Source organism: Athene noctua, chromosome 5 (assembly GCF_965140245.1).
Source record: "Athene noctua chromosome 5, bAthNoc1.hap1.1, whole genome shotgun sequence".
Lineage (NCBI taxonomy): Eukaryota > Metazoa > Chordata > Aves > Strigiformes > Strigidae > Athene > Athene noctua.
Genome location: NC_134041.1, coordinates 49,121,301 through 49,149,000, shown reverse-complemented (window position 1 = coordinate 49,149,000; position 27,700 = coordinate 49,121,301). Strand labels below are relative to the sequence as shown.

At 38.8% G+C, this 27,700-nt stretch overlaps 1 protein-coding gene across 7 annotated transcripts in view; it reads left to right on the top strand.

Moving 5' to 3' along the window:
- Positions 1 to 20,338, top strand: part of LGI1 (leucine rich glioma inactivated 1) — a 35,375-nt gene extending 15,037 nt beyond the window's left edge. The window contains exons 1-10 of one of the 7 annotated variants that reach the window (XR_012633721.1): positions 1,357 to 1,498; positions 4,852 to 5,301; positions 5,672 to 5,743; positions 9,589 to 9,660; positions 9,764 to 9,835; positions 13,996 to 14,067; positions 15,311 to 15,480; positions 15,884 to 16,048; positions 16,133 to 17,430; positions 18,887 to 20,338. Coding sequence is in view for 6 of the 7 variants with exons in the window: in XM_074907448.1 (XP_074763549.1) it covers positions 5,111 to 5,301; positions 5,672 to 5,743; positions 9,589 to 9,660; positions 9,764 to 9,835; positions 13,996 to 14,067; positions 15,311 to 15,480; positions 15,884 to 16,048; positions 16,133 to 16,950 (1,632 nt within the window). In the remaining variant the exon portion in view is untranslated. Of the gene's footprint in view, positions 1 to 1,356; positions 1,499 to 4,677; positions 5,311 to 5,671; positions 5,744 to 9,588; positions 9,661 to 9,763; positions 9,836 to 13,995; positions 14,068 to 15,310; positions 15,481 to 15,883; positions 16,049 to 16,132; positions 17,615 to 18,886 lie in introns of those variants that run through there. The other 6 variants (XM_074907447.1, XM_074907448.1, XM_074907450.1 and 3 more) reach the window with 6 other exon arrangements.
- The last annotated feature ends 7,362 nt before the right edge of the window (positions 20,339 to 27,700 follow it).

Here is a 27,700-nt window from a genome sequence, read left to right as displayed (position 1 = left end):
AATGAAACTTTTGTGGTGTAATAAAGAAGGGTATCCGTAATACAGACCTGTATAGCCAGGACAGGGCAGAGTCAGAAGAACTTTCCTAATAAAAAGTTCTGGGCAGCCCTGTGATCATTCCCAAGCTAGTCTGTGCTATGAGCTGTTGTAAAGGCATCTCAAGTTTTATTATGCCTAACCTGCAGAAGGCCTCTTCCTGGCAATGGCTGTTGGTGCCAGATCCACCAGGAAGCATAGTCTTTTCAAGACTGTTTAGAATTCAGAAGACTTAGTTTTGTTTATTGAAAGTACAGCCTCGGTCTCAGCTGCTTTAAATTTGCCATTTGCTGCAGAATTTGTTAAAAGGGTGGCACGAGAGAGCGAAAACTCAAACTCATGAGATGTTTCTAGGAGTCTGATCTCAAAATTCTTCTCTAAATGCAGTGGTAGAATAGCAATGACAGTGTTTTGTTCTTTAGGAGACTCATGAATATTAGGGTGTGATTCAGTCTATTGTACATCTGTGTGGTGTAATATTATGACCTGAACACCAAGCACAGTAAAGTTCAATAAAGTATTGCCACCACCATCGGTGGATTTTGGATTAGGCCACATATGTGCTGGCAGCTCATCCTGAGCATAGAAAAGGCAACACAATTTTCTAAAAGAAGGATGAAATAAAGGGAAATGTAGTGAGTGTGAAACTACAGGAAGCTTATTAAAATTTTGTCATATGTTGGTAATGAAAGCATATTGGGCTAATGCAAATATGCAAATACAGTCAGTGAAGCAGTGTTAATCCCTCAAACAAGGATTAAATACTTTTTAAAATAATTTTTGGCTCTAAGTTCTGACCATTTGTGTTTGCTTTCCTCAGATATTTTAGCAAACCAGTTTACTCATAGAAGTATTCACATTTTAAACAGATATTCGAGAATATTTGCTAAAAATGTGGTTTTAGTAAATATTAATAACAATAAATGCATATATTTGGTCTAGAAACCAAGCCACGATAGTTGCTAAGCCTGACCAAAGAACATGAGTAATGGTAGGTGGTGAATACCTCTAGTGACAGCTAGCAAAAGTATCTTTAACTCTGACCATCATATACCTGCACTAAGGTTGTTATTAGACGGTTGATTATTATCAAAAATTGTTGTTACCAAACAATTTGGATACATTGGAAGAAATAAGCTATTCGATTCTTACCATACAGAGCGACTACGTGGGAAATAATGGGTCACTAAGGCTTACTTAGCTCTGGTCACAATTAAAGAGGCGGAATGTCACAGCATATTGATAAAGCGCAGGAAATGCCGAAATCTGCCGGGCGTAGGGCGGCGATGGGTGATCCCCTGTCGTTACCGAGGTCAGAAATCGTGAGAGGGCACCGGAGGAGCGTGGGGAAGGCGATCGGGGAGCCCGGGCGCACGCTGCCCTCCCGCCACGCCGCCTCTCCGCGGGGGGTTTCACCTCCGAACGGCTCCGGCTGAAACGACGCGGCGCGGCGGGCGAGCAGGCAAGGGAACGGCAGGCGCCGGCCGGGCCGGGCAGGGCAGGGCCGGGCAGGGCAGGGCAGGGCCGGGCAGGGCAGGGCAGCGCGCGGCAGCGGCGGGCGGGAGCGGGAGCGGGAGCGGGGCGGCAGCGCGGCGGGTTGCCGGGATACCGGGGCGCACACCCCCCCCCGCCCTGCCGGCCGCGGCCCGGGGAGGGCAGCCCCGGCCCCGCAGCCCCGGGCCGGCAGCTGTCGCGGGGGTTTGTGTGTGTGTGTGTGTGTGTGTGTCCCGCTTAGCCCCGTGTCGGGACGTGCTGGCCCGCTCGGTACCGACACCGAGCCGGCAGTGGCAGGCAGAGACACGGCACGGCCCTGCCCGCACTGGAACATGTCTGCCGGCGAGCACCTCCCTTGCACGGCGAGGTGAAGGTTTTTCATCTAGAACGTTGTCAAACGATGGGAAGCAGACCGAGTAACGCCAGCCACAGCTCCCTCGTCGCCTCCGCTGGAACCGTGCTGACAGACAAATAAATAAATTTTGAATCAGTATGTGCCTAATCAGTACCTGAAACACTAGCGAAAACAAGCTGGCAGGGACCTAGAGGCAGGCGCTGGGATGTGGGCACAGCAGGCCGTTGCCTGCTCCGACAGCCAGAAAACAGTGATGGCATAGGTAAAGGGGGAGCCAAATGTCGCAATGGCTGGAGAGCAGCTCTGCCACTGAACATCCACGAACTGGTTTGGTTTTAAACTACTGCATGGCAAGAAACGAGATGCAGAGCTTGGCACAAAAGGACCCTGGAAAATGTGATTTATGTCTCTCTTTTGACAGAGCTGTTATAAATATTAATAATATTTGAATTTTGGAAAAAGTGCTCCTTTTGGCATGTAGTTTGGAATAGAAAACTAACTTCCAGGTTGGCCTCTGCACGGACAAATCTGGAGTCTGGTTACTGCCCTGCTATAGAATGTGTTTTTGTTACCGAAAGCCTGCTACACTGCAGTTTTCAGGAGGTTCACAGTGTGGCTGGAGTATTAACTAAAAAGAAATGCCTAAGTAATTGATGGTGGATTTCAGTGAATGAGCAGAAGGAAATGAACAGGGGGTTTCACCATCAATGGCAAAATATTGCCATGGTAATAGGTAGCTTTGCCAGGAATAAACAAACAAACAACAACAGGCCTCTTCTTTCAGAAAAAAGTTAGAGAATTTTGTGTTCTCACCTCACCAAAGTCAGTGCCTTTGGACATCTCGGAGGGGAGAAGATGGTGTACCCTATTTATGCAAGTCCCACAAATCCAGCTCCCTTCTCAGCCATTACAGTTAGATCATTTCCAGAGCAAGAAGTAACCTTTATACCCAAGGGAAGGCATCGACATTTGCTTTATAATGATTTCAGTGCTTTGGTTACTGTAATTCTGCACCATTTTCTTACAGAAGGTGGAAGGGCTTAGAAATAACGCAGCTCTGTGTCACTCTTAGTTGAAGTCAATCCTGCTTCAGGAGAGACTGCTGACAGGGAAGATTTTCTTAAGAGCGAAAACATGGGCCTGCACTTAAATTAATAAAGAGCTTTAAAAAAACGCACCACAGAGAGCACGGGAGCTGAGAAAGCGCAAGACGCCCTTTTCCGCAGGCATGGGTGACTGGCGGGGAGCATGCCAATGCATGGGCACTGGAGTCCTCTCCCAGCAGGGCCTTTGGAGGTGGCCCTTTGCCTCTGAAAGCTTTCTGGATGTTTCTGGCCATCCCCAGAGGCCATCAGAGGATGCAGTCCCACCACTGGGTGTGAGCTCAATGGGTGTCCTCTCAACCCAGGGAGTCAGACCTCAGCCACCACCCAGGCAAGGATTCAGCAACATTGGGGTCCTGCCTAGTATCCATACACTGAGTTTCTTGCAGTTTTGCAGGCTGTTGTTCCCCTTTGTCATCTTTCACCTGCAGCATATGAAATTCCTTCTGGGCACCCATACCAGGGTGTGCTGGTGTGCTCTAGGGCCTCACTGGTGGTGTTCCTGAGGAAGACAGACATGGCCTGGGAGTTGGTTCTGAGATTTCATGGCTTGTAAAGCAGGAGAAATGGGCCAGAGCCAGGTGGCTATGTGGAATCAAGAAGAATTAACCAGAAGAGAGATCTCCTCATCAGGAGATCAAGTATCTGGTGAGGACACAGCACCTACATGAAGGAGCCAATAGCGAGTATGACTGTATTAAACTTCTGTACCATTGTGTCGACTCTAGTATGCTTTCTGTTCTGTATAACATAAACAGTGCTGCCAGTCTGACAGGCAAGTGTCAAGACCTATTAAAGTTTGCAAAACTCTTCTAATAGTAATCCTATATCAGAAAAAAAAATAAATAAAATCATCCCATATGGCTTTCCAGCTATTTGGCATTCATTAGTTTTGTCTTACCATTCTTTATATAACACCTAGGTGCTGCTGAAGTTCCCTGTAAAATACTTGATGTAGTTTACTGTAGTCTTCAGGCAGAGAACTGTATCTTACAGAGTATTCATACTGCACTTAGCACTAATTTCAATTGCAGCCTCCAGGCAGTATTGTAAGGATTCATTATTACCATCAAGATCTGTCCCTATCCTGTCACTTTTCAAAGAAGGTCAGTTCTTAACTGCAGGTTTAACATAGCTGGTGTTTAAATAAAAATTTTCTTTTTTCCATCTAAAATGATCAAACCAGTGTCCAAGCAAATACATTTTTTAATTTGAACTTTTAATTAATGTTGTCCATTTTGAATGGTGTTTGATCCACTTTATTTAACCAGCTCTGAAAACATGTAACAAATAAGAATGGTTCTTTGGTTCTTTTTCAAAAAAAAAAAAAAAAAAAAAAAAGCAGTTGGGGGTTGCATGAGAAAATATTTTGTTTAGGAATGACAGTTATAGGCATTCTCTCATACATTGTAATATTTTCCATGTGTGGCAGCTTGTTTTTCATTGGTACAAATATGTGCAATAAGGGCTAAGGATAAAAATTAATCTAACAGCTTTTGCAGCAATGCTTTTGATGGTTTCACTCGATTTCATTTTCCTGTGAATACTGCTGTTAGTTCTGCTGCTTGCAATATATGAAGCATAATTCTCAAAGGTTCACGAGGTTGTAGGGATCCAGTAAGAGATGACTGATTTCTCCCCCCACACACATTCACTCCACCCCACACCCACTCACCCACCCACCAGCAAAACATAATGCTGTACTATTTTTGGTAACAGGGAAAGGGCCTCCCTCTGAAAACAGAAAGCAGTGTATTTCTCAGTTACATCACTTTGCAATCTAATGCTGTGTTGTGCTCAGTGTTTTTGTGGTGATGCAAGTTTTTTTTTTCTTTTTTTTTCTTTTTTTTTTTTTCTCTTCAGCCGGTTGGATTTTCCCCATCTTACAGCACCTCGCAGGTCTCTTCTCTGAGCAGTACATTGCCTGAGTGAGTGGAAACATACAGATCAGCTGCAGGTTTCTGTCTACAAAAACAGAGTGAAAGAGAAAGAAAAGGGTTGGGAAAGCAGAGACAAATATTGACCTGGACTTATAGAAAGACATCCAATGGCTGAATAAAGAACCCCTGTTCATGTTTTGGGATATTCTTTCAACTGGCTGGAACGAGAGCGGATCAAAAGAATGGGAAATGCCAGCAGACCCTTTAGAAGAATTGCTTATTTCTTATGCCTTTTATCTGTGCTTTTGCTGACTGAAGGGAAGAAACCAGTGAAGCCAAAATGTCCTGCCTGGTGTACTTGTACCAAAGATAATGCTTTATGTGAAAATGCCAGATCTATTCCTCGCAGCGTTCCGCCTGATGTTATCTCACTGTAAGGGCTGTAAGCATTTGGTTATTTAATTTATGATTTAAAATGAACGAGGATGTGTGGTGTTTTCAGTGCATACGGAAGGATGCTTGCTGCAGGGAGTACCTCCAGCATTCAGAATCATCAGCTAATGTGTTAAAATTGTGCTGCATCCTTGAATACTGATTTTTTCATATCTTGCGTCTGTCTGTCTGTCTGTGTATGTGCACACATCCCATTTCATACCTTCTTCTATACTACATAAAACCTGTAACATTCTTTTTTTGTTTTTTTTCCTTCTATAAATAAATTTCTCTGTGATGACCAGATTAGTATTATAACCATGGATATATGAGACTACGTTAATATAAGGTTGTTTTTTTCTTCTTTCCAGATCCTTTGTGAGATCTGCTTTTACTAAAATCCCAGAAGGGAGTTTTTTGCTCACACCATCTCTGCAGCTTCTGTGAGAAATATTTCTATGATACAATTTTTGTTATGAAATGTATATGTATCCATAAATATTTTAGAAAGGGTCTCAGTATTAATTTTATAAGAAACTGGAAGATTCATTAGATGACAAAATACAAGACTTTTTAGCAATTTGAAAGACAGTGCATGTTTAATTTTTTCAAAGTGTGTCTACTTAGTATTTTGCAAGGCTATCTGTTGTCAGAGCTACTTTGAATGATTAGATGCTGAAGCTTTTGGTGACAGAATGTATGCCATCTTTATTATACTTTAATTAACATTAAAGTAGGGATTTTGAGCATTGCAACAACTATTCATGTTTCTTTTCTGCAGTCCTGGGGCCTGATCCCAGTAGAAGGCTGCCCATCTGCAACTCTCATTGACTGTGGGCTCAGAACCCCTTAGATCAGGCCCTTCACTGCAGTGGGACAGGTCCTGAAGTCCTTTTCCGTGTAAAATTGCCATTGACTTCTGTGGAAGTTTAGTTACTTCAGTGTGAGTTTTGACTTCATAGAGCCTGGGTTTGACCCTATTTGTTATTTCATGTTCTTTGAAAAAAACCCACAAAAGTAATGAAGACTTTATTTCAATTAAAAAATTTATGCAGTTATTTCAGAATTAAATCTGTGATGAGATATACGCAGGAAGAGAATATTTTGGGATGTTGAAATATTAGATGCATTTCTATATAGGATTTTTACAGGCTCGCAGGCTTTCCTAGAAATGTGGGCATACGATTATATAATTGCGAGCTATACAGAGGTAGAGGGGGTGTAACCTGGACTGTTTATAGTGGTTGTGCTGCCAGCCTGACACACACCCAGATTTCTCTCAGAAACCCGGCAAGACAGACTCCCTGATGTGATCAAAATCAAAATCAGACATCTGTTCCAGACGGACTTCCTGTGCACTGTAGATGTGGTCAGAGGTGTAATGTTATGTATTGGAGCCCTACGGCTGTAAGATCAAACTGCTGGTGCACCGATAGCTGGAGCCCTGACCCTAGCTGTACTCTGCTACCTCAAGTGGAGCTGATAAGGAGGTGCAGACGTACTGTACAATTTTGGTACAGGGTAAATAGGTAAATGCAGTTACTATGGAAACCTAAATGCTTTTCCATGGTGCTTTATTCTGGAGAAGCTTCTCCCAGGTGGTCACATATCACAAAAGGGACATATTTCACGTAATTCCTGCAATGGGCCTTTCATAGGAAAGAAAAAAATAGCAGCATTGGTGGAGCTCGTATCTGAAGAGAGTGAGTAGGACATCATCTCTCTTGGCTACAATACACCACCTACACTTAGCGATCCCACTGCCAGGGAGGCAGAATTGGGTAGGGTGGAGTAGGACAGACAGTCATATTATTTTGAGTTATTACAGGACCTGGCACAGTGGGGTCTGACAATGGCTTACAGCATTTTGGTAATGGTATTAATTTGCATGATCTGCCGTACACTGAAACGTGTGTTCTAAGCTGCTGTTAATAAATGCTGCTTCAAAAGCTCCGACCCCAGAAAAGCAGGTTTTGTTCCATTATGGGTTTTGACAAGTTCTGTTTTGCAGATATATTTCTGACATGGTAACTGAGCTGCTTGTCATCTTCAAAAAGTCAGGCTGCTGATGTAAGGCAAATGACTCCTTAAACATAGACCATAGGAGCAGGATTATATCTGTGGGGCCAATACTCCACTTTGTATGTGGGAAAGAAAATTTCTACCTTTGGCAGAAGATAGTAAGGGAAATAATAATATGGATAACTCAGATTAATTAAAAATTATACTAAGTATTAGCTTTGCATGATTATAGGTGTATTAGTAGTTTTAATTTAGCCAATAGCAAGATTTAGCAGTCTATATGTATTTCTATGTAATAGTCTCCAGCTTTACATTTTTAAAGTCGAAATGTAACTTGGTATCTCCAGTATGCCAGTCATACATTTCTTAGTGTGACATGTATCTGCTGCTATTATTATTTACTACTATTTTTACTGTAGTAGCAGCAATGGTCTCTAGAAAAATCATGGTCTCATGCTAAACAGTAATCGTAAGTCCCAGGCCAGGCCAGCTTTTCCTCTTGAATAAGCATGGATAGTATACTCTGTGCTCTTCCTGTGACAACAAAAATACTAAGGACCTGTACAGCTACGGTGAAGTGCCAGCAGGAGTGTTCACTAAATGTAGAGAAAACCTCCCCGCTCTTACCTCCAGCACTCGTAACTCTGTATATCAGCAATGTGCTGAGAGTGCTCTTATAAACTGATGATGTGAAAGCCCGTAGAAAGAAGGGAGGTAATCATGGCACCAGGATCCATACCTGCTAGCCGCATACCATTCCTGCTAAGCAATATAGTCACGAGCTATAATGCAATATGGTCAGCCTCTGTCCCCAGAAGTAGTTAGCTGGTGGGTCACAGACCAAGCAAATCTGGTGTTGGAAGCCAAAGAGTGAGAGAAAAGTCACTGTGCATCAAGTAAGTGTGATACAGCCACTGGGGAGAGGTACGAGATGGGAGGCAAATGAGCTCACCAAATGCAAGACCTATACTATAAGCCTGGCAAACCTGGCAATCTCTAAAATAGCTATACTATTTAAAGAGATACCACCCTGTTCTTTAAATTGCAAGGAGGGTAGAGTGCAGAAAAGGAAAAATTATCCAGTGAAATCACATCAGAAAAATAAAATTAGTTGCAGGCATCAGATTTACTAAATTGTTCTTCTGGTTCAGAGATTTTACAAAAATACTTATTTTCTCTTAAGAAAGAGAACTATTTATTGTTTATAACAAAAGAAGAATTTCCTGCTTATATTTTTCATATATATAAAGTGAAAAAAGCACAGTCTGCAATAGCCAAGCGCAAAAATAAATCAATTGCAATTTATTCTTAATACCAACTTCAAAATAAGAGATTAACTTTTAAAATTTGTTAATTCATACTTGGAAATCTTGCATTCCTGAATGCCTAAGGATGTCATAGTGTAAATCCATCATGTCCAACTGAATAAAATATAGATGTGCATCTAGTATTCCACTGGGGTAAAGTTCATTGTACTTGACAATGCCTCACCATATTAAAGGTGTGGCAGTGAAGAGCTGAATTAAAATGGACAAATGAAAACATGACTGATAAGCATACGTAAAGCTGGAAAAATCAATGCTAGTCTACTTTTAATGCTTACAAAATTACATAAAATTAAATGTGTTGCTGTTTTTTTACTGCTAGATGGATGAAAGATACATGCATGCACTAAGAGCTATCTCCAGCAGGTATAATGTGGTCTTAAAAATAGTTCTGATTTGAACACTGACTAAATTAAGAGATTTTCTATTTTTTTCTCAGTAACTTCTCAGTGCCCTCAGGTCAAATATGCTCACAAGTTTAACTTATAAATTAGAGGATTTTCATGCTTGTCAGTAGTACAAATTCAACCTGATGTCTGGCTAACCAGCAGGATACTTTCCCTATGTTGTCATCAAAAGTAAATGTTCTTCAAGACAATTTAGACCTCTGTAGTAGTTGAACATTTCATTGTTGTCCAAGTATGTCTCCAGTGGCACTTGTACAATCCCATTGTTTTACTGGCATGGTAAACCCACGTTTACATCCCACAGAAGTCAATGGAATTTTATCAGATGGCCCCAGTAGGCAAAACAATGAGTTGTTGGGTCCTTCCCTTGGCACCAAACTGTGGTGCAATGTATCAGCCTTACAATCCTGTAATGCTTGCACATACAAAACCATGAAACCAGGCCATGGAAATTTGGCCTACCATTGCTTGCTGAACCATTTTCTAAAGATGCTAATAACCTAATGGTCTTTTGTTTTGCATCTCTTTACACAGACTGTTTACATCCAACACTTTTGATGTTATTAGTGATGATGCTTTCATGGGCCTTCCTCATCTAGAATATTTGTGAGTGGACAAAAGTATATTTCCTGGCATTATTGAATAGAGTGGGTGGGCTTCCAAGTTCCAGGCATTGCTTTGACCAGAATGACTTTACGACCCGTTACAGGTTCATAGAGAACAACAGCATTAAGTCAATTTCAAGAAATACTTTCAGAGGACTGAAATCTTTAATTCACCTGTAAGTAAAGTGGTTGAATATATTACTTAGTATATTTAATATAGTACTGAACCACTGTGTTGCTGAATTTTGCATTTATCAAAATATATATCAATATAGCTGTTCACATTTACTTAAGCAGTATTGTCATTTAAGTAGAATGTTAATCTTTGTGCTTCCACCACAGACTTCCAAACTGTGGTATGTGTAGAAAGCCAGGACCCAAAGAGCTTCCAAGCAGTGCATGTTTGGCAGTAGCTCCCTGACATCCTCTGCTCAGAACTCAGATTTCCAGCTGTGCGTGTAGGAGCAGGGAGAAAGCAGGATGGGTCAGGAAACGTGGCACGGACAAGGCGAGTCCCAGTTTGGGACTTGGAGACGAGGAAGGTGTGGGTGCTGTGGTCAGCACTGAGGTGCCACAGTGATGAGAGGCTGAGGGGTGGACACACACCTCTTCCCAGGTACCCCAGTCTGATGTGTATCCAGGAGAGTATTACAGCCATTCCTGAGACAGGCCATCACTGTCTGTACCTGTGTCCCATTCAGCCACTAATCATATCCAGCAGAATTTGACCAAATCAGACTCATAAATTCCCACCCAGAACAATTTTAAATAGAAGAGTTGCAACAAGGCGCATTTATTATGACTTGCTGATCCACTTCTTCTACTTAACTGTAGGGCATAGCAGCCTTTAGACTCCAGCAGGATTGGCTCAAAGCCCTGCACTGCACCCTGTCCCCTCCTGCACGTGCGCAAGAGCATCCCACAGTTGGGATCTGTCAGGCACTGACACCGGGGTCTGCTTAACATTCCTCAGGTTGCTGCTCATCCCTTCCGCAGTCCTGGAAAGATGGCCAACCCTTGCCCTCTGACATGCTGTGGCCCCCTTGCTGCATTAGCCGAGAGGGGAAATTAGTCAAAGGCACTCTGGCTGTTAATGTGGCTGTTGGGAGCAATGCTTCCCGTGCTCACGCCAGCTGAGGCATTTCTCATGCGGTGCTCAGCAGGTGTAACACACAGTGGCAACAAATACCTGTAACATTTCACTGCAAACACAGGAGTAGCATCCTTACAGTCAGAGCTAGCAAGACAGTTTTAAAACAGGCTTTTGTCTCTGACCTTATATCAGATTTATCTTTTTGCAATAATTTAATTTTATCAAGTGATAAATTTATTCCAAATACAATATGTACTCCAAGAAAACATAAAAAATACAAAAATACTGTAAGAAAAGGAGGCTAAAACATCTGGGGTGTGCCTGACATGGGTTTATACCCAGCTGTGAGCTTTTTCATTCTTGGGGGGTGTGTCATAGGCAGGGGAGTGGATTCTGACCTTTTGGCCTTAACACAATAACCTCCAAGAGGGTTTTGAAACAGGGTCATTTAACTTTTCTTTCTTATATTTTGACACAGGAGAGAAAGCAGAGGTTCCATTTTGAACAGTTAATGCATAAATATAATAGTTGAATTGCAATTCACCACATCCTTCACCACACAGTAAATGTACCATAAAACACTTTAGTCTTCCTTTTCTGGTCAGAACAGACAAGACTCATAGCTGGCTGAAACCAAGCCTACTGAGACTACTGGTGTAGATGGCTCTGGGTCGGAGGAAGAAGAAAGAAAGAGGAGAGGGAAAAAAGTATATAAACAGGCTATGCACATCCCATAAAAATCTGGATTAGAGGTATAGGCATAATTATAGCATTGTTAAAAAAGGCAGATAATTGGATAAGGATGATATCTGGGACCCTATCTTCAAAATATTTATGCACATGAATAGCTTTATATTCACAAATGGGTCCAGTACATTATTTATCATATTCATTTACTTATTTAGTAGCTCTTGCTGCCAGTGAGCAAATTGCTTTTCTAACACAGAGGAAGGCACAGTTTCTTCTCCACAGATCATATGGACTAAGAGTAATGTCTTGCCTGTTACATTGGTTTCTGGGGATGCTTCGGCAGTTTCGTAAGAGAAAACATATGAAAAAGACAGAACCACATTTGAGGAGCCAATGCGGTTTGCATGTGCTTGCATGCACATTTTTGGGACACAGATTTGTGCATCATGCTGCTATTGTGCATGGAGCGCTATTCATGAAGACAATAAGGAATTTGTAGAAAATAACTGCAAAGGCAGGTCCATTAACCACATAATGTGACTAGTTTTATTTGCTTGAAGAACCACTCCCCACCCTTTGGGGAAAATTGCACATACAGTTAATAATAATCATTTGGCACCCTGAGGCATTTCTCATTTAAGAAACATGAGAGTACTAGTGTACATAAAATATATTTAAAAGAATCATAGTAAATAAGCATACAAATGAATTCCATGAAGTTAGAGAAGATGAAATTTGTTCTATTTATTCTGTTCGCTTCCTTTTCACAACATAACTTTTGCAATGCAGTAAGCTATCCAAACATTTGTATTTTTGTAATGCAATTAACTGATAATTATAGCATGTCCTTATTGTAAAACAGAGCCATCTAGTATTTGTCGTTATGCAACAGGATTTATTTTCTGCCCAGAGTAGATTTAAGAACAGAAAAATTAAAGAAAAATAGCATTTTGTTTACTAATTTACTAATTTAATGTCAAAGTCTTAGTTAGAGTTGGACAATAATTTCTATGCAAAACACAGAATTTTGACTGCATTTCTTTCAGAACCGTGACCATAAGTTTAACTGCATGTTTGCTTCAACAGTTACTCTCTTATTATAAACCAAATACCATGTACAGCACCATCTAGGCAAGCCAGTGTTTTCTAATATATGCTTTTTAACAGTAGAATATAAAATGCATACTTTTAATCCAAAAATTGGCAAATGTGTGAAACCTTGTGTAAATTTTTCTGTCAGTCATATTCCCATGGTAGTGGTGAACCACTGCTACTTCAAAGTACATCATCCCTTTCAATTTGCTATATAATAATATACAAAGAATATATAAGGCATTAAACCTGCCTCAGCTTGCAAGTCTACTTAGCTTTCTCCATATGAGTTACCTGACTTTTAAAGAATTGCTCTTGACTGTAAAATTAAGCATAAGTGAAGCACATGATACCTACACCGGTGTTAGAATCAGATGTACTTTGGAAGTGGTGAAGTCAGAATGAACTAATGGCATAATCCCATATTTACTACTCCTGATAAGGCAAACAATTTTAAATGAGGCAGCAGACCTAGTATATGTGGGTCTGTTCTTGAATTTAAGGATATGCTTAAGTGGTTTTGCTTGGCTAGAGAATTTGTAGTTAATAACTTTTAGGTTTACCAGCAAAACCAGAAGAGTTTCTAAGCCTTACTAGCTACAGATTCTGACTGGGATCTTAAACTAGAATTATTTATTTCCATTTTCATTTCTTCTCATAAGTAACAAATAATTTTGTTAGTCAAAAGAGGCATAAGCTGTACCCTACCACATTATTCTTTTCCAGTCATGCCCTCAGTGACACCTCAGAGAACCCAGACCTTTGGTGGACTCAAACCGACATGTTTGATTGAAATGTAATATATTGCTTGTTTAAAGTCTGCTCACATTTCCTCGTCACTTTTATTATCTAGAATACTCACTGAATTTAAACGAGTCTTCCCAACATTAAAAATTAGGAACTGACAGCAGTTTTTTGCTGTTCTCACACATACTCACACACACACACATGCACATTCCAGTAGAGAAATTTGTACTGATCAGCAATTTCTTGTCTATCACTGCACATTTCCAAAAACTATGAGCTACACCTAAGTCCACTGGAATAAAACCTAGTATTAAGATTTTCCTTGCAGAAGATATACAATGTGGGGAAATGGCAGTAATATGAACACCATGTATAGGTATCTCATAAGGAAAACATCAGTAGATCCAATCATGACTGATTGTTTCAAAATAATGGTGTTGTCAAAACACCAGAGGTGATTGCACTTTTTACCTTGCTAAGTATTGTAAATGCTGCAAAGCTGCTGAAGAGTGAGAAAGCAGAAGGAGGTATGGCATTTAAGTGGAAGAAAAAGTTGCAAAGTAAACGAGCTGTTCTTAAAAGCAGTATTTTAGAACTAAGTGCTGGAGAATACCAGAGTTCTTTACCTTAAGAAAAAAATCCCACACAGTATTACACCTTGCAAAACTGTTATTTCATGAACTAGCACTGATACTGAAGTGTCTTCTTTTACAGGAGTCTCGCAAATAATAATCTTCAATCGCTTCCAAAAGACATATTCAAAGGCTTGGATTCTTTAACAAATGTGTAAGAAAGCAATTAATTAATCTATTAATTATACTAAAAATATAAAGACATTATTTTAGAGGACATTCTGAGTAACCATTCAAACTGATAGCCAGTAATGGGATCTTACTGCTGGGTAGAGACTACCCAATATGGGTAGGCTTGTTTTTTGTCTTCTGTTGTTGATAATTTGCTTTAGTTTTGAATATTTTATAAGTTATGAAGATAAGTAATATTGTTTGTAGTTATGTAAGAGAGCTGCATGTTCATTAAGACTTAGTGAATATGAAGGAAGCATCCTTAGGGATGCAAGAGAGAGCACGGCATGGAGGGAGGGTGGAAGATATTTAATGGAGTAACATTTCTACATGCAAATAATTTCTGGGAAGGCTATATTTTATCACAAAAGTATGTGTCTTAGTAAGTATCATATCCCACACTAAATCTTAACTGCAACCAAACCAAAACATGAACTTGTTTAAATATGTAACTTAAGTACCAGTAAAAATACAAAATACAGGTAAATCTCATAGTTGCTTCACTGAAATATGTCCTGTTTACAACACACCAAATTCTGGTTCACCTGATTTCAGTTAATGAGCACAAAACATCCTTTGCCTGCTCCTTGTATTAACAAGGTAGTCTGGATATATAGTGTAGAGCTGCAGTAGTAAGATGTGGAGATGGTCGCTGTATTTGGTAGCATTACCTGGCATGACTGATCATGGCCAGGTGGTTACACAGTCTGGTGCTGGCACTTGTCCGTTCCTGTACATACATCTGAAATCTGACTGAAGACAGCTGTAAAAGACTTGAACAGAAATCCTGAACTCCTTTGCTTGCGTCTCTTAAAGCCCTAAATGAGTATATCCAAAGGAGACAGCAAATACTGACCATCAGGTTACATTCATTCTGGTTTTGTTATCTAGAATGCTCGTATTGAGAAAGGGTAATCCAAAAGAAACAACCACCTGAAATATGGGATCAACAGTTGGTAGGCTTTTGTGCACCTGTAAACTTAGGGAAATAAATAATTTCCTACTGACCATCAAGTTAAATTCTTCTTGATTACCTTAACATAATTAAATCTGTGGGCGTTCTGGTATATAGATTTAACTATGGGTCAGGACAAATTAAGCCAGGAATGCATCAATTGAAAATAAGCAAGAGGGCATATATTTAACAAGACCCCAGTTTGTTGTTGTCCTGCAAAGAGGATCATCAGCTGACTACTTATTTTCAATGCATGATTTATTTGTTGTAGAGATCTCAGAGGCAATGCATTTAATTGTGACTGCAAACTGAAGTGGCTGGTGGAATGGCTGGGCAGCACCAATGCAACAGTTGAAGACATTTACTGTGAAAGCCCACCAGAATATAAGAAGCGCAAGATCAATAGCCTCTCTCCAAAAGAATTTGATTGCATTATTACAGGTAATGTGCTTCAAATTATTTAACCTTGTTAAATTTAAGTCGCAGCTATGTATTTTTCATTCTAGGGTCCATTTTTGCAGGAGGTCTGCATACTGGATGGAACTTCCACTAAAATCAGTATGAATTCTGTGGAGGTGTAAGTCTTACACACACTTAGGAGTAGGGTCTTATACTGCAGCTTCTACTCAGACTTTAATATGCTATATATGGATTTGGAGAACTGGGACATAAAACAGCACCTCTTTTAATTGAGAAAGATTGACGAACAAGTTGCAGTGCTACTTTATCAGGAAAATTGGACTACTGATGAAATACTGTAATTTGTCATAAATCTGTTAAGCAGATGTTTTTTCAGTACAGTATGGAAAGTATCTCTGTAATTATGTTATGTGTACTTTTGCAGAATTTGAAGTTTATCAGTCCCTGCCATACCAATCTCTGTCAGTAGATACTTTCTCATATATGAATGATGAACATGTGGTTATTGCTCAGCCTTTTACCGGAAAATGCATCTTTCTTGAATGGGACCATGTAGAAGTGATGTTCAGGAATTATGATAACATTACAGGTATGAACACTGCTTGACAAATAACATTACAACCGCTGGTCCAAAAAGTGGTGCTAACTCTGTCTTTTACTTTTCTTTTTATAGGTACTTCAACTGTTGTGTGTAAACCTATAGTTATTGAGAGTCAGCTGTATGTCATTGTCGCACAGCTGTTTGGAGGCTCCCACATATACAAAAGAGATATTTTTGCTAATAAGTTTATAAAAATTCAAGATATCGAAATCCTTAAAATCCGAAAACCCAATGACATTGAAACTTTCAGGATTGCTGAAGACTGGTATTTTGTTGTTGCAGACAGTTCCAAGGCTGGTTTCACCACAGTTTACAAATGGAATGGGAATGGATTTTATTCCCATCAGTCTCTGCATGCCTGGTACAGAGATACTGATGTGGAGTATCTTGAAATATCTGGCAAACCACATTTAATTCTGTCAAGTAGTTCCCAAAGACCTGTAATATATCAATGGAACAAAGGAACAAATGAATTTGTTAAGCGTTTTGATATCCAAGATATGGAAGATGCATATGCAGTGAAACATTTCAAAGTGAAAGAGGATGTATACATTTGCTTAACAAGATTTATTGGGGACTCTAAAGTAATGAAATGGGGTGGTTCAGCATTTCTGGATTTACAAAGGATGCCATCCCGAGGGTCAATGGTATTCCAGCCGCTTCAGATAAGTAATTATCAATATGCCATTCTTGGAAGTGATTATTCTTTCACTCAAGTCTATTATTGGGATGCTGAAAAGGCAAAATTTGTGAAGTTTCAAGAATTAAACGTACAGGCACCAAGATCTTTCATACATGTCTCCATCGATAAACGAGATTTTCTCTTTGCTTCAAGTTTTAAGGGAACTACATTGATTTATAAACATGTCATAGTTGACTTAAGCGCATGACACTCATAATTCTGAGATTACGTCAGACTTTCTACCATAAGTGGACAAAATGAACTAAATGCATGATGACTCTCTTATCTTACTTCCAAATGAATGCCTTTAAAAGTTGAGATTGCTAGAACAAAGTATTACTAGTATCTTCATCTTTAATTGTCAAGTCTAGTGTTGTTGGAAATTGCATTTTTTAACAAAAAGAAAATAAATTAACTGTTCTTTGCATCCACAATATGTAAATATGTGTGCAACTGCATCTGTTGCTATAAAGAATATTAAGATGTAATTTTCCATTTATTTATTCACCTGTTTGAAACAACTGCCAAATAAAATGTTTACATTTTGTGTCTTTCACATTCCAAATATTATTTGCAGGTGATACTTTTAATTTGTGTATATATTATACACATAGAAAATAAACCCCAGAAGGCATTTTGCCCAGTGCAGTGTCATATTGCATGGAAGATGCACAATATCAAAGATCAGGTGGGTTTCACATTTAACAAGAACTTCTTGATAAAAATACAGCATTGGACCCCAATCCTGTAAATTATCAACTGGACATGTCCTTCCATTTATGTGAAGCTTCACTGATTTAAACAGGACTCCACTGAGAAAAAAACATTCAGTTATATAGATCCCGTTGTAGGATGGGGCTTTGTACTGTGTATAGCTGCAAGTACCTGATATTCTAAAAATTTACAAAGAAATTAACAGAATAAAAGATGATGTAAAGGTCTGTCTTTCTCCCTCTCATGCAGAAGCAGCACAAAGCAAATCTCTGGTGTAACACTGTGGCTGTTACTGTGCTGAAAACTATAGAAGCACAGCTTATTCTTCAGCTAGCATAATTTCTATATCTGAACTGTCACACATCACCTGCATGAATTCTGTGTGTCCCTGTCAAGTTTTTCCACTGTAGTTCCAATTATTTAATCTTCAATGAATTTATTCATTATTATGAATGAATATAGTGAATGTGCAGTCATTTTTTCCCACTATCTTGCAATAAAGTTTAGTAACAGGTACTTCTGAAATTCAGGGCAGGACAAATTCAGTTGGTGTAGCACATGCAACTCCAGGAAAGATACTTATATCTATTAAATTACTTATATCTATTAAATTATGCCAAGTCAGAATTTGGCATGAAAATCTGTTACAAACTCAAAGTTAAAATAGTTTTTTGTTTATATACATCTAGTGCATCACTTGTGAGAAACCTATACTTCTGCTGAAGATCATTTGGTGCAGGTCAGGAAGATAGCTCAAGTTAATTTTAGACACCTTGCACTTCACTGGAAGTTATCAAGCTTTGTGCTCCAGTGTCATCTTTAAAATATACACATGAATACTGCATATGTTTATACACATTTCCAACATTCACAGATGTTGACTGGCAAATAAGATTTATCATACTATGCATATCAGTTAATCACACAAGCTGATTCTGCAAGCTGGCTGCTCCCTGTACTCACAGAGACCCCAAAACCAGCAGAGCATTATGGTGCTGTTGAGAGCACCTGCAGCAGAAAAATAATAATTAAGAAAAAAGACATATAATGTATATTTTAAGAAGCCAGTTGCAAACAGTATGCTTCTGTAATAAAGAATAGAGGGGTTATTAAATATTACTTGAAAAGAAAAAAAATCCCATGTGAACAACACTACTTAAAATTTTTCTGATGCCTTTTTATCCATAGCTAACTATGCTCTGATCAGTATTTGGCTTAATAACTCCCTATTCCATAAGTATTTACCATGTGACTAGAAAGATTTTAAACAGTTTCACAGTTGAAATTTTTTCTTAATAAATAAATTTCCAGAAATTATCTTGATAAATCATCACTTGCTTGGCAGGTTTCCATTATAAATTTTTAGCTTTTATATGAGCATGATTTCAAACCCCAGATGAACCCAAATAATCTCTTCTATTATTTCTCAGTGTTGGCTGCCCATCTGTGATCTCCAGCTCAGTTTGTCCATCTCTTCTTCATTCCACCCTGTATGGCAAAGGAATGAAATGGAAAGCCACGAACCAATCACCAATCTACCAGCAAATCATAAAGTGCTTTCTACTTCATCTTGTCTTTTGTTTCAGTCTTTTACTTAAGGTCCTATTGAATTATGTGCACTGATTTTGATCTGATTTCTCCCATTATACTTGTCTACGTGCACTCTCTATCAAATTATATAGATAATGGCTATGTATCCTCATTAAGGACATATTATGGACATCTGGCCGAGTTTAAGTGGAGTTGAGTAACCTTGCTAATCTGCTACCAACATTTATTTACAAACACTATGCCCCAATATATTGCCTCTAAGTTGTACCTTGAGAAGGTTGTGTTTCATGGAATTACGTTTCAGGGACAGCCAGCTACATGCCCTGTGCTGTAGTAGTGCTATGATTGTTTTCCTGTATTAACTTATTCTGAGATAATATGTCAGATTTATGGGAATTCACTCTTACTCCTTGGTATAAAGGAAGAATTTAAAAGCTTGCAAGGGTGTGAGTCACTAGAATTTTACATTCACAATACCTGTAAAACTACCCATGGTGCAGTGGAGGGTGGTAAAGGATTAATGTCCTGGGTTAATCTGCTGAAGTACGCAACTGTGTTACCAGTTTGGTTGTTCCTTCAGGAAATTTTACCTGTAGTCAAGCACTAATGATTTGGGGAGTTCTTAATGCCTATGTCATTTTTGGAAAGTCAGCTAATGACTACAAAATGCTGAATCTAAACCTGTTCTCTTTTGAAAATCCCTTTCTCTAGACAATTTATGTCAGGTGGAGATTCACAGATGATTTCTTATTGTGCAAGTATAGCACTTCATTGCACCACATAAGGAATCGGGGTATTTTTAGAACAGAACTCATAATCCTTAACGTAGCAGAGCGTAAAGGCTCATTAGGTGGCTCCCTATGCTGTTTCTTCCTAATCTCAGAGACTGGGCATTTTAACAGCTCCTCTGAGCATAAGGCCATATTCCGCTCTGGTTCTCTGTTCAGTATTCCTTCTGGTATTAGTGGAATTCCCAGACAAAAAATAAAATAGAACTTTTAATGATATATTCATTGGTAATATTTTTAAACATTGTTTAAAAATTCAATTTCTTTCAGCAAAGTCTATGTTACTTGTGGCTGACTAGTTGTCTTCTGCAGTTGTAATGGGTTTTCTAAACTCCCCAATCGTTTTACGAGTATGTAAAGTATAGAAGTATTATAGAAGACAGTACTGAAGGTTATTAATGGATACTGCTGATCCTTGATGCTGCTTAGTCATGTTAATGTCTAACACAGAAAAAACTGTTAATGGAATTGTATTGTCTGCCTACAACTACATTATATTTTTGATGGAGCACAAATATAAAAGCATATACACTTCTCTACTCTGGAAGGGATATATAAAATACATCCAGAATACCTGATATTACACCATGTGTAGCTTTTTTTTCTTTGTCTATTGTAATGTCTAGGACTTGCAGGTTTTTTGTTTCTACTTATTTTCCATTGAAAAAATACTCCAAAATGCATTCTTCCTACTAAGAAGAAAATTCAGTAAGGAAAAATATCGTTCTGTGAGGCAACAGAACAAACAGAAACAGGGACAAATTGTATTATTGGTTTGGAGTTGCATTTTAATGATAACTTCTCTTAATTATCTTATTTTTATTTTTTAAATTTTATTTGAAGGGGTGATAGTCATTCAAAGTACACTTGAGGATGGGAAACAATAATTAGCGTAGTTAATAATATGTGTGATATGCTTTGATATGTTCTAGTGGGAAGCTAAATGTCTAACAGCTGTATTTATGTATATGACCATTACAAGATATTGTGATAGTATTCAATGGAAAATAAAGAATATTTAAACCATAGAAGTAACAAACAGTCCTCAGACTGTTGATGAACACTACTGATAATAGCACCAAGAGAAAGCAGACTCAAGAGAAAGAAGTCAGAATGCCCAAAATTTTACAACTAAGGACAGAATATAAGCCCACAGCAAGTCTCAGGAGTCCAGAAGTCTTCCCTTCCAAGGAAATACTGTCCTTACCATGAAACACATAATGTGTTCCTCCTCAGCAGGGACCCCTGAAAATCCAGATGATCACCCAGTTCTTGCAAAATATAGCAAGATGCTTACAAACTTAATGCACTACATCCATGATGTCAATTTGTGGCAATTTTTACTTTTGACATCTCTCTGTTGCATCAGTCTCAGCAGTGGTGACACAAATGGAGCAGTAAGCAGGCTACCACCCACTGAAAGGGTAAGGGCCCTGACAGGGCAGGACAGAAGCTAAACCAGCAGATGGCAAATGCAAACCCAAACATTCAGTTCACTCAGCTGTTAATGCCTCCCCCACTACCTAGCAGGTTTTCCCTCCAATTTGTTAATACATATTGCGAACACTTGCAGCTAACTTTCACATGCCTGCAAGTCTTCTCCTCTCATACTCACTGATCTGGAGACCTGAGCATGGTAGTAAAGCTGTGATTTAGACTCCTGTTGATTAGAATGGCTAAACATATTTTTGTGGTCAGGAATAACTGATAAATGTTGAGGTCTTGGGGAGTTCAGTTCCTCAAGACCAAGCTAAGGTACGCTGCCTGACTTAGTGCTAATGGCAACTTTTCTTCATTACTGATGACTCTGAATTCTAATGGCTGGTGTTACAGGCATGTCTCTGTTTATAGTTCACTTAAACAAAGTGCTCAGGGGCCAACCTAACCCTATTCCTATTCAGGAATTTTTCTGAAATGAACTATAGTTACAAAGACCTCCAGTGTGCTATACAGAGTTGTGTTCTATTTGTGCTTTGAGACTCAGAATTTCTCCAATTAGTTATGCTAGTGTAATACTTCTGTCTTCAAGTTTGTTACAGTAGAAAGCAATTTGCCCCAGATATGCATACTTATATTCATATAATTGTTTATTTATTCTCCAAATAAACTTAAGTGGATGATGGCAATAATTATGTTATTGTTCCCAATCTCCCATTCATCAAATCAATTTTTGAATTCTCAAAAGTTGTTTTCAGCTCAGCCTTATTTTATGCTTCCTACTGAATTATTTCAGTTGAAAAGGGACTTTCTGACCCATTCTCACTTCCTGCTCGACGGCCTGGATAGTGACAGCAGTATGTTAGCAAGTTGTCAACCTGCCCAGATGGTGAATATCCAAGAATGCTGAAAGAGCTTCAGAATAAACAGGCTGATCTGCTAAGAATACACAGGCCTTCATTAAAAACCATTTATGTGCAAAAGAACTGGAAGTAACAAATATCGTGTCTATTTTTATAAAAAGTTCATAGGATGATCAGCAGAGTTTCAGACGAGTAAGATCCACAGTTATATCTAGCTGAATATCTGAAATTCTAATAGAAAATGGAAGTGTAAAATTTCAGGAGAAAGGAGGTAGCTAAACAAGTGGGACAAGCTGACTAGTGAAGTTCAGGGTCCAGAAAAGCGAAGTATTATACATAGGAAAGAAATGTTCACAAGGTTTAAAATTAACAGTAAAGAAAGGCAACTCGACATTGCTGTGAACAACTCAGCAGGACACTGATCTCAATATACACCTACATGAAAAAGCAAATACCGTTACAACATGTGCAGGATAGTAGGGAGAATACAACGCTACATGTTATGACAAATCAGTGCTGTTGCCTTATCTGAGATACTGCATGCAGTAGTAATGTAGCCATCTCAAAAACTACTGCAGAATGATTAAGGACTCAGAGAAATATGAAAAACCTCATTGAAGGTGTGGAACAAGATGACACTTGACTTTAGTAAATACTTAACCATAAACCAAGATACCTACCCCCCCAGATTCATTGCAATAGGCAGTTGTTGAGAACAAGAACATTCAGAAAACAGTCAAACATGGACAAATTACATAAAAATTATATTTATCTTTTTTTTTTGTACTTAAAAGAATTTATAATTATTAGGGAAGAGAAGTTCTCAGCACTTCTGTCAGAAGCATCTGGCTCTAGCTAGTTTGGACAAGAGGACAGCCAAGCAGCTGGATAATGAATGTGCTTCAGTGTGGCATTTCCTATTTTCAGTCCCTGTGACACATTGCTCAGAAATTAGCTCAACTTTGTTGCTGATATTCACAAAATAAAATACATAAGATGTACATATGAATTAGCTGTTCAGAAGCATTTACAATACTGAAAACACGAACACTGAAAAAATCTGGAAGATACCAGCAACATATATTTCGAGGATGTCAACAATTAGAAAATTTTGGCAAACTATTTGGAAGTGCTTAAAAATGTAATTGCACAACTTTGGCTGGCTTCAGCTATGTAAGTCCTGACAGACATAGACTCCCTTGGGAAGAACAGGACTCAGTCTTTATATAAGCTTATAATTAAGAGTTCAATATTAGAGCTGTTGAAATATTAGCTGCAAAGTACCTTATGATTAACCAGGTAATAGTATTGTACTGTGAGGGAGTAATTTCTAAAACACAAGAATGGATCACCGATTTTGGAAAAACAACCAACCTCAAATTTCACAGTTTCCAAACTGTGAAATTTGAAAACCATATCCTGCTTCCTTTTGTCCCCCATATACGACAACATAATGATATTGCCCATTCAGGAAAACATCAGTAAATATGTTGGTCCAGAGTGTAGAACAAAGGAAGAAAAAGGACAAAGGTGGAACAGAAACAATAATTTGCGGTCAGGAAATCTGTTTGGTTTCAGACAGCTTAATTGCACCTGTGAACATCTAAATTTTCTGATATATAGAGCATTACTGAAAACAGAACATACTTTTAATGTTTACCTTTGAAAGCATTAGCTACCTGGATTATAAACTGCAAACACCACTAAAACCCCACAGCTTTTAAATAATCCATATGGCATCAGTCCAGTCTTAAACTCTACTGCTAACTTTTCCTTAGCATTATTTGAGATAGCAATAACTCCTTCAAACTAAACTCACATCAAGGGTGAGACCAAGAAAAAGTATCTGGTAGAGCAGCTGCTACGAAAGCTCTGCCTTTCTATACAGGGTTCTGGAGTACATCAAACTGCAACAGCAGTAAGATAATCATATTGTATTAGCTTGAACCTAATAGGAAATGAATGCTTGTTCCAGAATTACAACTAATTTCAGAATTTCTGTAAAGTTATTTTGAGAGCAGTGACACTATCAAAGAATCTAAGAATAATAAAAAAGGAAGATAATTTCAACTGCTTCTCAAAAAATCCTACTACTGGAGTGCCTGTGACTGTTGTCTAAAAGTAACCCTGAATGTCACTAGGTAAAATTGCAAAATAATCAGTTAATTCAATGACATGAGCTGTGAAGTGCACCTGGCAAGACTATTACAAATAAACTGTGCTACAGTGATACCACTACATACAACTAGAGCCTTCTTAGTTGCATTGCAAAGTTCTGTTTCTCCATCTGAGAGTACCTTGTAGCCTTCCCTGTGCCTGTGCAAGGAACAGGCGGCCCTGAAGCTGCCCTTGGAAGAAGGGAACAAGCTCCATGTGTGCCTCAACAGTGACAATTTCCTTGAAGTACAGCCACAGACTGGAGGCAATCCTCCCAGAGACAAGAACAACTCAGCAGGGTCTTGAGGATGCCAGCTCTTGCATTTCAGAACATTCCCGGTTTTGCTGGTATTTCAGAGGGAGTAATCAGCTTGTGTATGTCATCAAACCCAAGCTCACTTACCATCCACTTGCTGGGAAGCCAGGAACAGATTGCAGAGATCAGCACACTCTGCAAAAGCTTGGTCAGCCCATTCCTGAGGAGCTGCCACACTGGCACTGTTAGCAGGATCTGAGCTAGCTGAGGTTACAGGGACATAAAAATAACCATTCGGAGTTAGACAAGGGTTCATGTGCTCCAACGTCCTGCCTACTTGGCCAGAAGCAATGAGTATTAAAAAAACAAAAAAGAGCATGATTTCTCATGATGATTTACCAGGATACCCTCTCAGCCTCCTGCAAGGAAGGAAAAGAAAGCATGGTTCCTGCCTTATGGAAGTATTCTTGTGGACAGTAAAATGCCTGGAATCAGTACATTCTGCATGCATGGCAGCACCAGGGTTTTTTCTATAATGAGGAATGCTGTTCTGCATTGCAGCTCGTGGAGATAATGAAGGAGCGCTGACTTTACTTAAAAAATAATGTAAACAAAAAAACCCCACCTGTTCTGTGACTCTGGCAAATCAAAAAGGTTTTAAAACCCGTGTTGCAAGGTTTTAATTCCATAACAACAACAGTTAGGGTTGCATTTCAGATCATTCCCCTTTGAGCATACTAGTACAAGCAAATAGAGAGGAGCAGACATTGCACAAGCATGTCAGAATGAAATGACAGGTACGCAGGCTGAATCATGTTAGTGTTCTACATATATCATATGTTTATATAAATACAGAACATATGTTTTATTTAAATAATATATCACTCATGTATAAATATAGATATATGTATGATAGAGTCCCAATACACTAATACTGATCCATCACCTGTGACAAGGTTATGTACATTGTATGTAATTTTTGTTCTGGGGAAAAATAGAAGCCAAGGAAGAATAATCTCCCTCAAGTAAGGCATGTAAACGAATGCTTAATAATTCACAGGAGTTGCAAGTAAGGATATTTCCCCCTTCCTGCCCTGCAGAGCAGCCCCAGGCAGATAGCTTACAGAACAGGAAACATACTGTGTAAGTGCCCAAAAATGGCAGCTGATTGAAGGAACTCCCTCCCCTTCCACAAAGATAAACCATACATTCAGTCATTCCTATTGCTGTAAAAAATCAGTTAAGGTGACAGTGAAAAAATATAATTGACCAAATTATCTTAACAGTTACAAATGCCATTATAGAACAGAACAAAACAAAACAAGCAAAAATGATCAGTGGCTACTGTGAGAAATTTCCACCTTCCTCCACTCCTCCTTGGGAGCTCTGACACTCAATGGCACTCAAGCTGTACTTCTACTATGCGATTTTTGCACTCTACTGCCTGCCAGAAAATAAATCTCTGGAAAATCACCACAAACTTTAAAGTTATATAATTTTTTATTTCACTTTCTCTTCCCTCCACAGTGCGGACTGCCATGAAGAAGGAAGAAAATACTTCTCTTATCTGCTAGTAAATCTCTGAGTAATTTAGAAGGAGCATGTATTTCATGATTACATTATTACTAGTCAAGCATGTTGCAGAATGGTAACTGATACCTGCTGCCTACTCCTGTTTTCTCTAGCTATAGTTCAAAGAATATCTGCCCTTCCCTCTTCCAAGACCTTTGACTTTGATAGGTGTGTTGAACAAGCTTATATAGTAATCTCTGCTGTACCTAAGTGCAATTTGCACTAAATAACAGGACAAGTTCCTAGGTGATTTTCAAGAACTCCTCCAAGGAAGAGGTAAAAAAACCAAGTAATATTACCAAAACTGCCAAACACAATTTTTTGAAAGACCCAGAAGTTCAGATGGATTCGGGAAATAATTTTAAATGAAAAAGATGTTGGGGGCTGAAAAAGTCAAAACTACCAGAGATGCTTAGCAGGAGAAGCACCTACCTAGGGCAATGTATACATATATGCTAGCATACTCATTTCTTCTCTTCTATACATCAAATACCATCAATGATATAACATCAAGTTTGTGGTGTTTTGTTGTTGTTGTTTTCCCCTGGATTCCTTTTTAATTTTCTCTGTCTTCTTTTTGTTCACTGTGCATTTCTGTATGCACTGGATAGTCTTACTCTTCATGAGTAATGAGTTCTTCACAGGGAAAAGAGCTTTAGTTAGTTTTATAGCTAATCTCATAATGTTATGCATTCCTAGCAATAGTACTGACACATCAGATCACAAAGTACATGGAGGAGAAAGGAACATGCCACGGTTCCAAGCTCTTCACTGCTTAAATGGCCCCAATAAAAAACTGAAAAAGGAATTATGAGAGTTACTGTGTTACAGTGAATCCATGTTCCTTTAGTATTAAAAAAAATTTACATGCACATTCCTGGAAAATTTTTACATACAGTGAGGACTCGGATACCCTCAACCAACCAAATGAAACAAAATGCCTGAATAAAACACCACCCACACCTCTTTTGCCAGAAAGAAGATCTTTCCAAATTCAGACTTTCACATTGGTTGCTTTGCTAAGTTTATATTCAAAATACAGATTCTCCTAAAGAAGTAGAAATAACAGCCTTGACAACGTATGTTTTATCAAGCACTGCTAGTTTGAAACATGTAGAAATTCTGTTCTTCACTGTGTCAGCAGTGTAAGTACATGCATATACACTTGTATGAGCCTGAGATACACCTGAGATAGAGGCACACAGAGTGTGTAAATATACATGAACTGTTAAAAACTCTGTTCATTGAGATTAACTCAGTAAATTTTGCCATTTTAGCATGGTATAATTGTTACATGATTACAACAATCTGTAAAACTTCACTGCAGTAAGACAGCAAGTGCTGCTGTTTCCTCTGAGTACCAGCACAAATACCTGGATGCCACCTGCCATCGTGCTTTACAAAATTTACAGCAGTTTGGCCTGTGGCAAATACATTTATGATCAACAAAACCAGTACTACCATCCATTTTCTTGTCTATCAGTGAGCTACTAAAGTTCACTCTGTTGGTTTGCTTACATGTTTTATGTTCTTCACTGGATGCAAAATGACAGAGAAGGAAATAATCAGATAGCTTTCTTATTAAGAGATTAGAATAAAAGATTTTTTTGTCCAAGATGT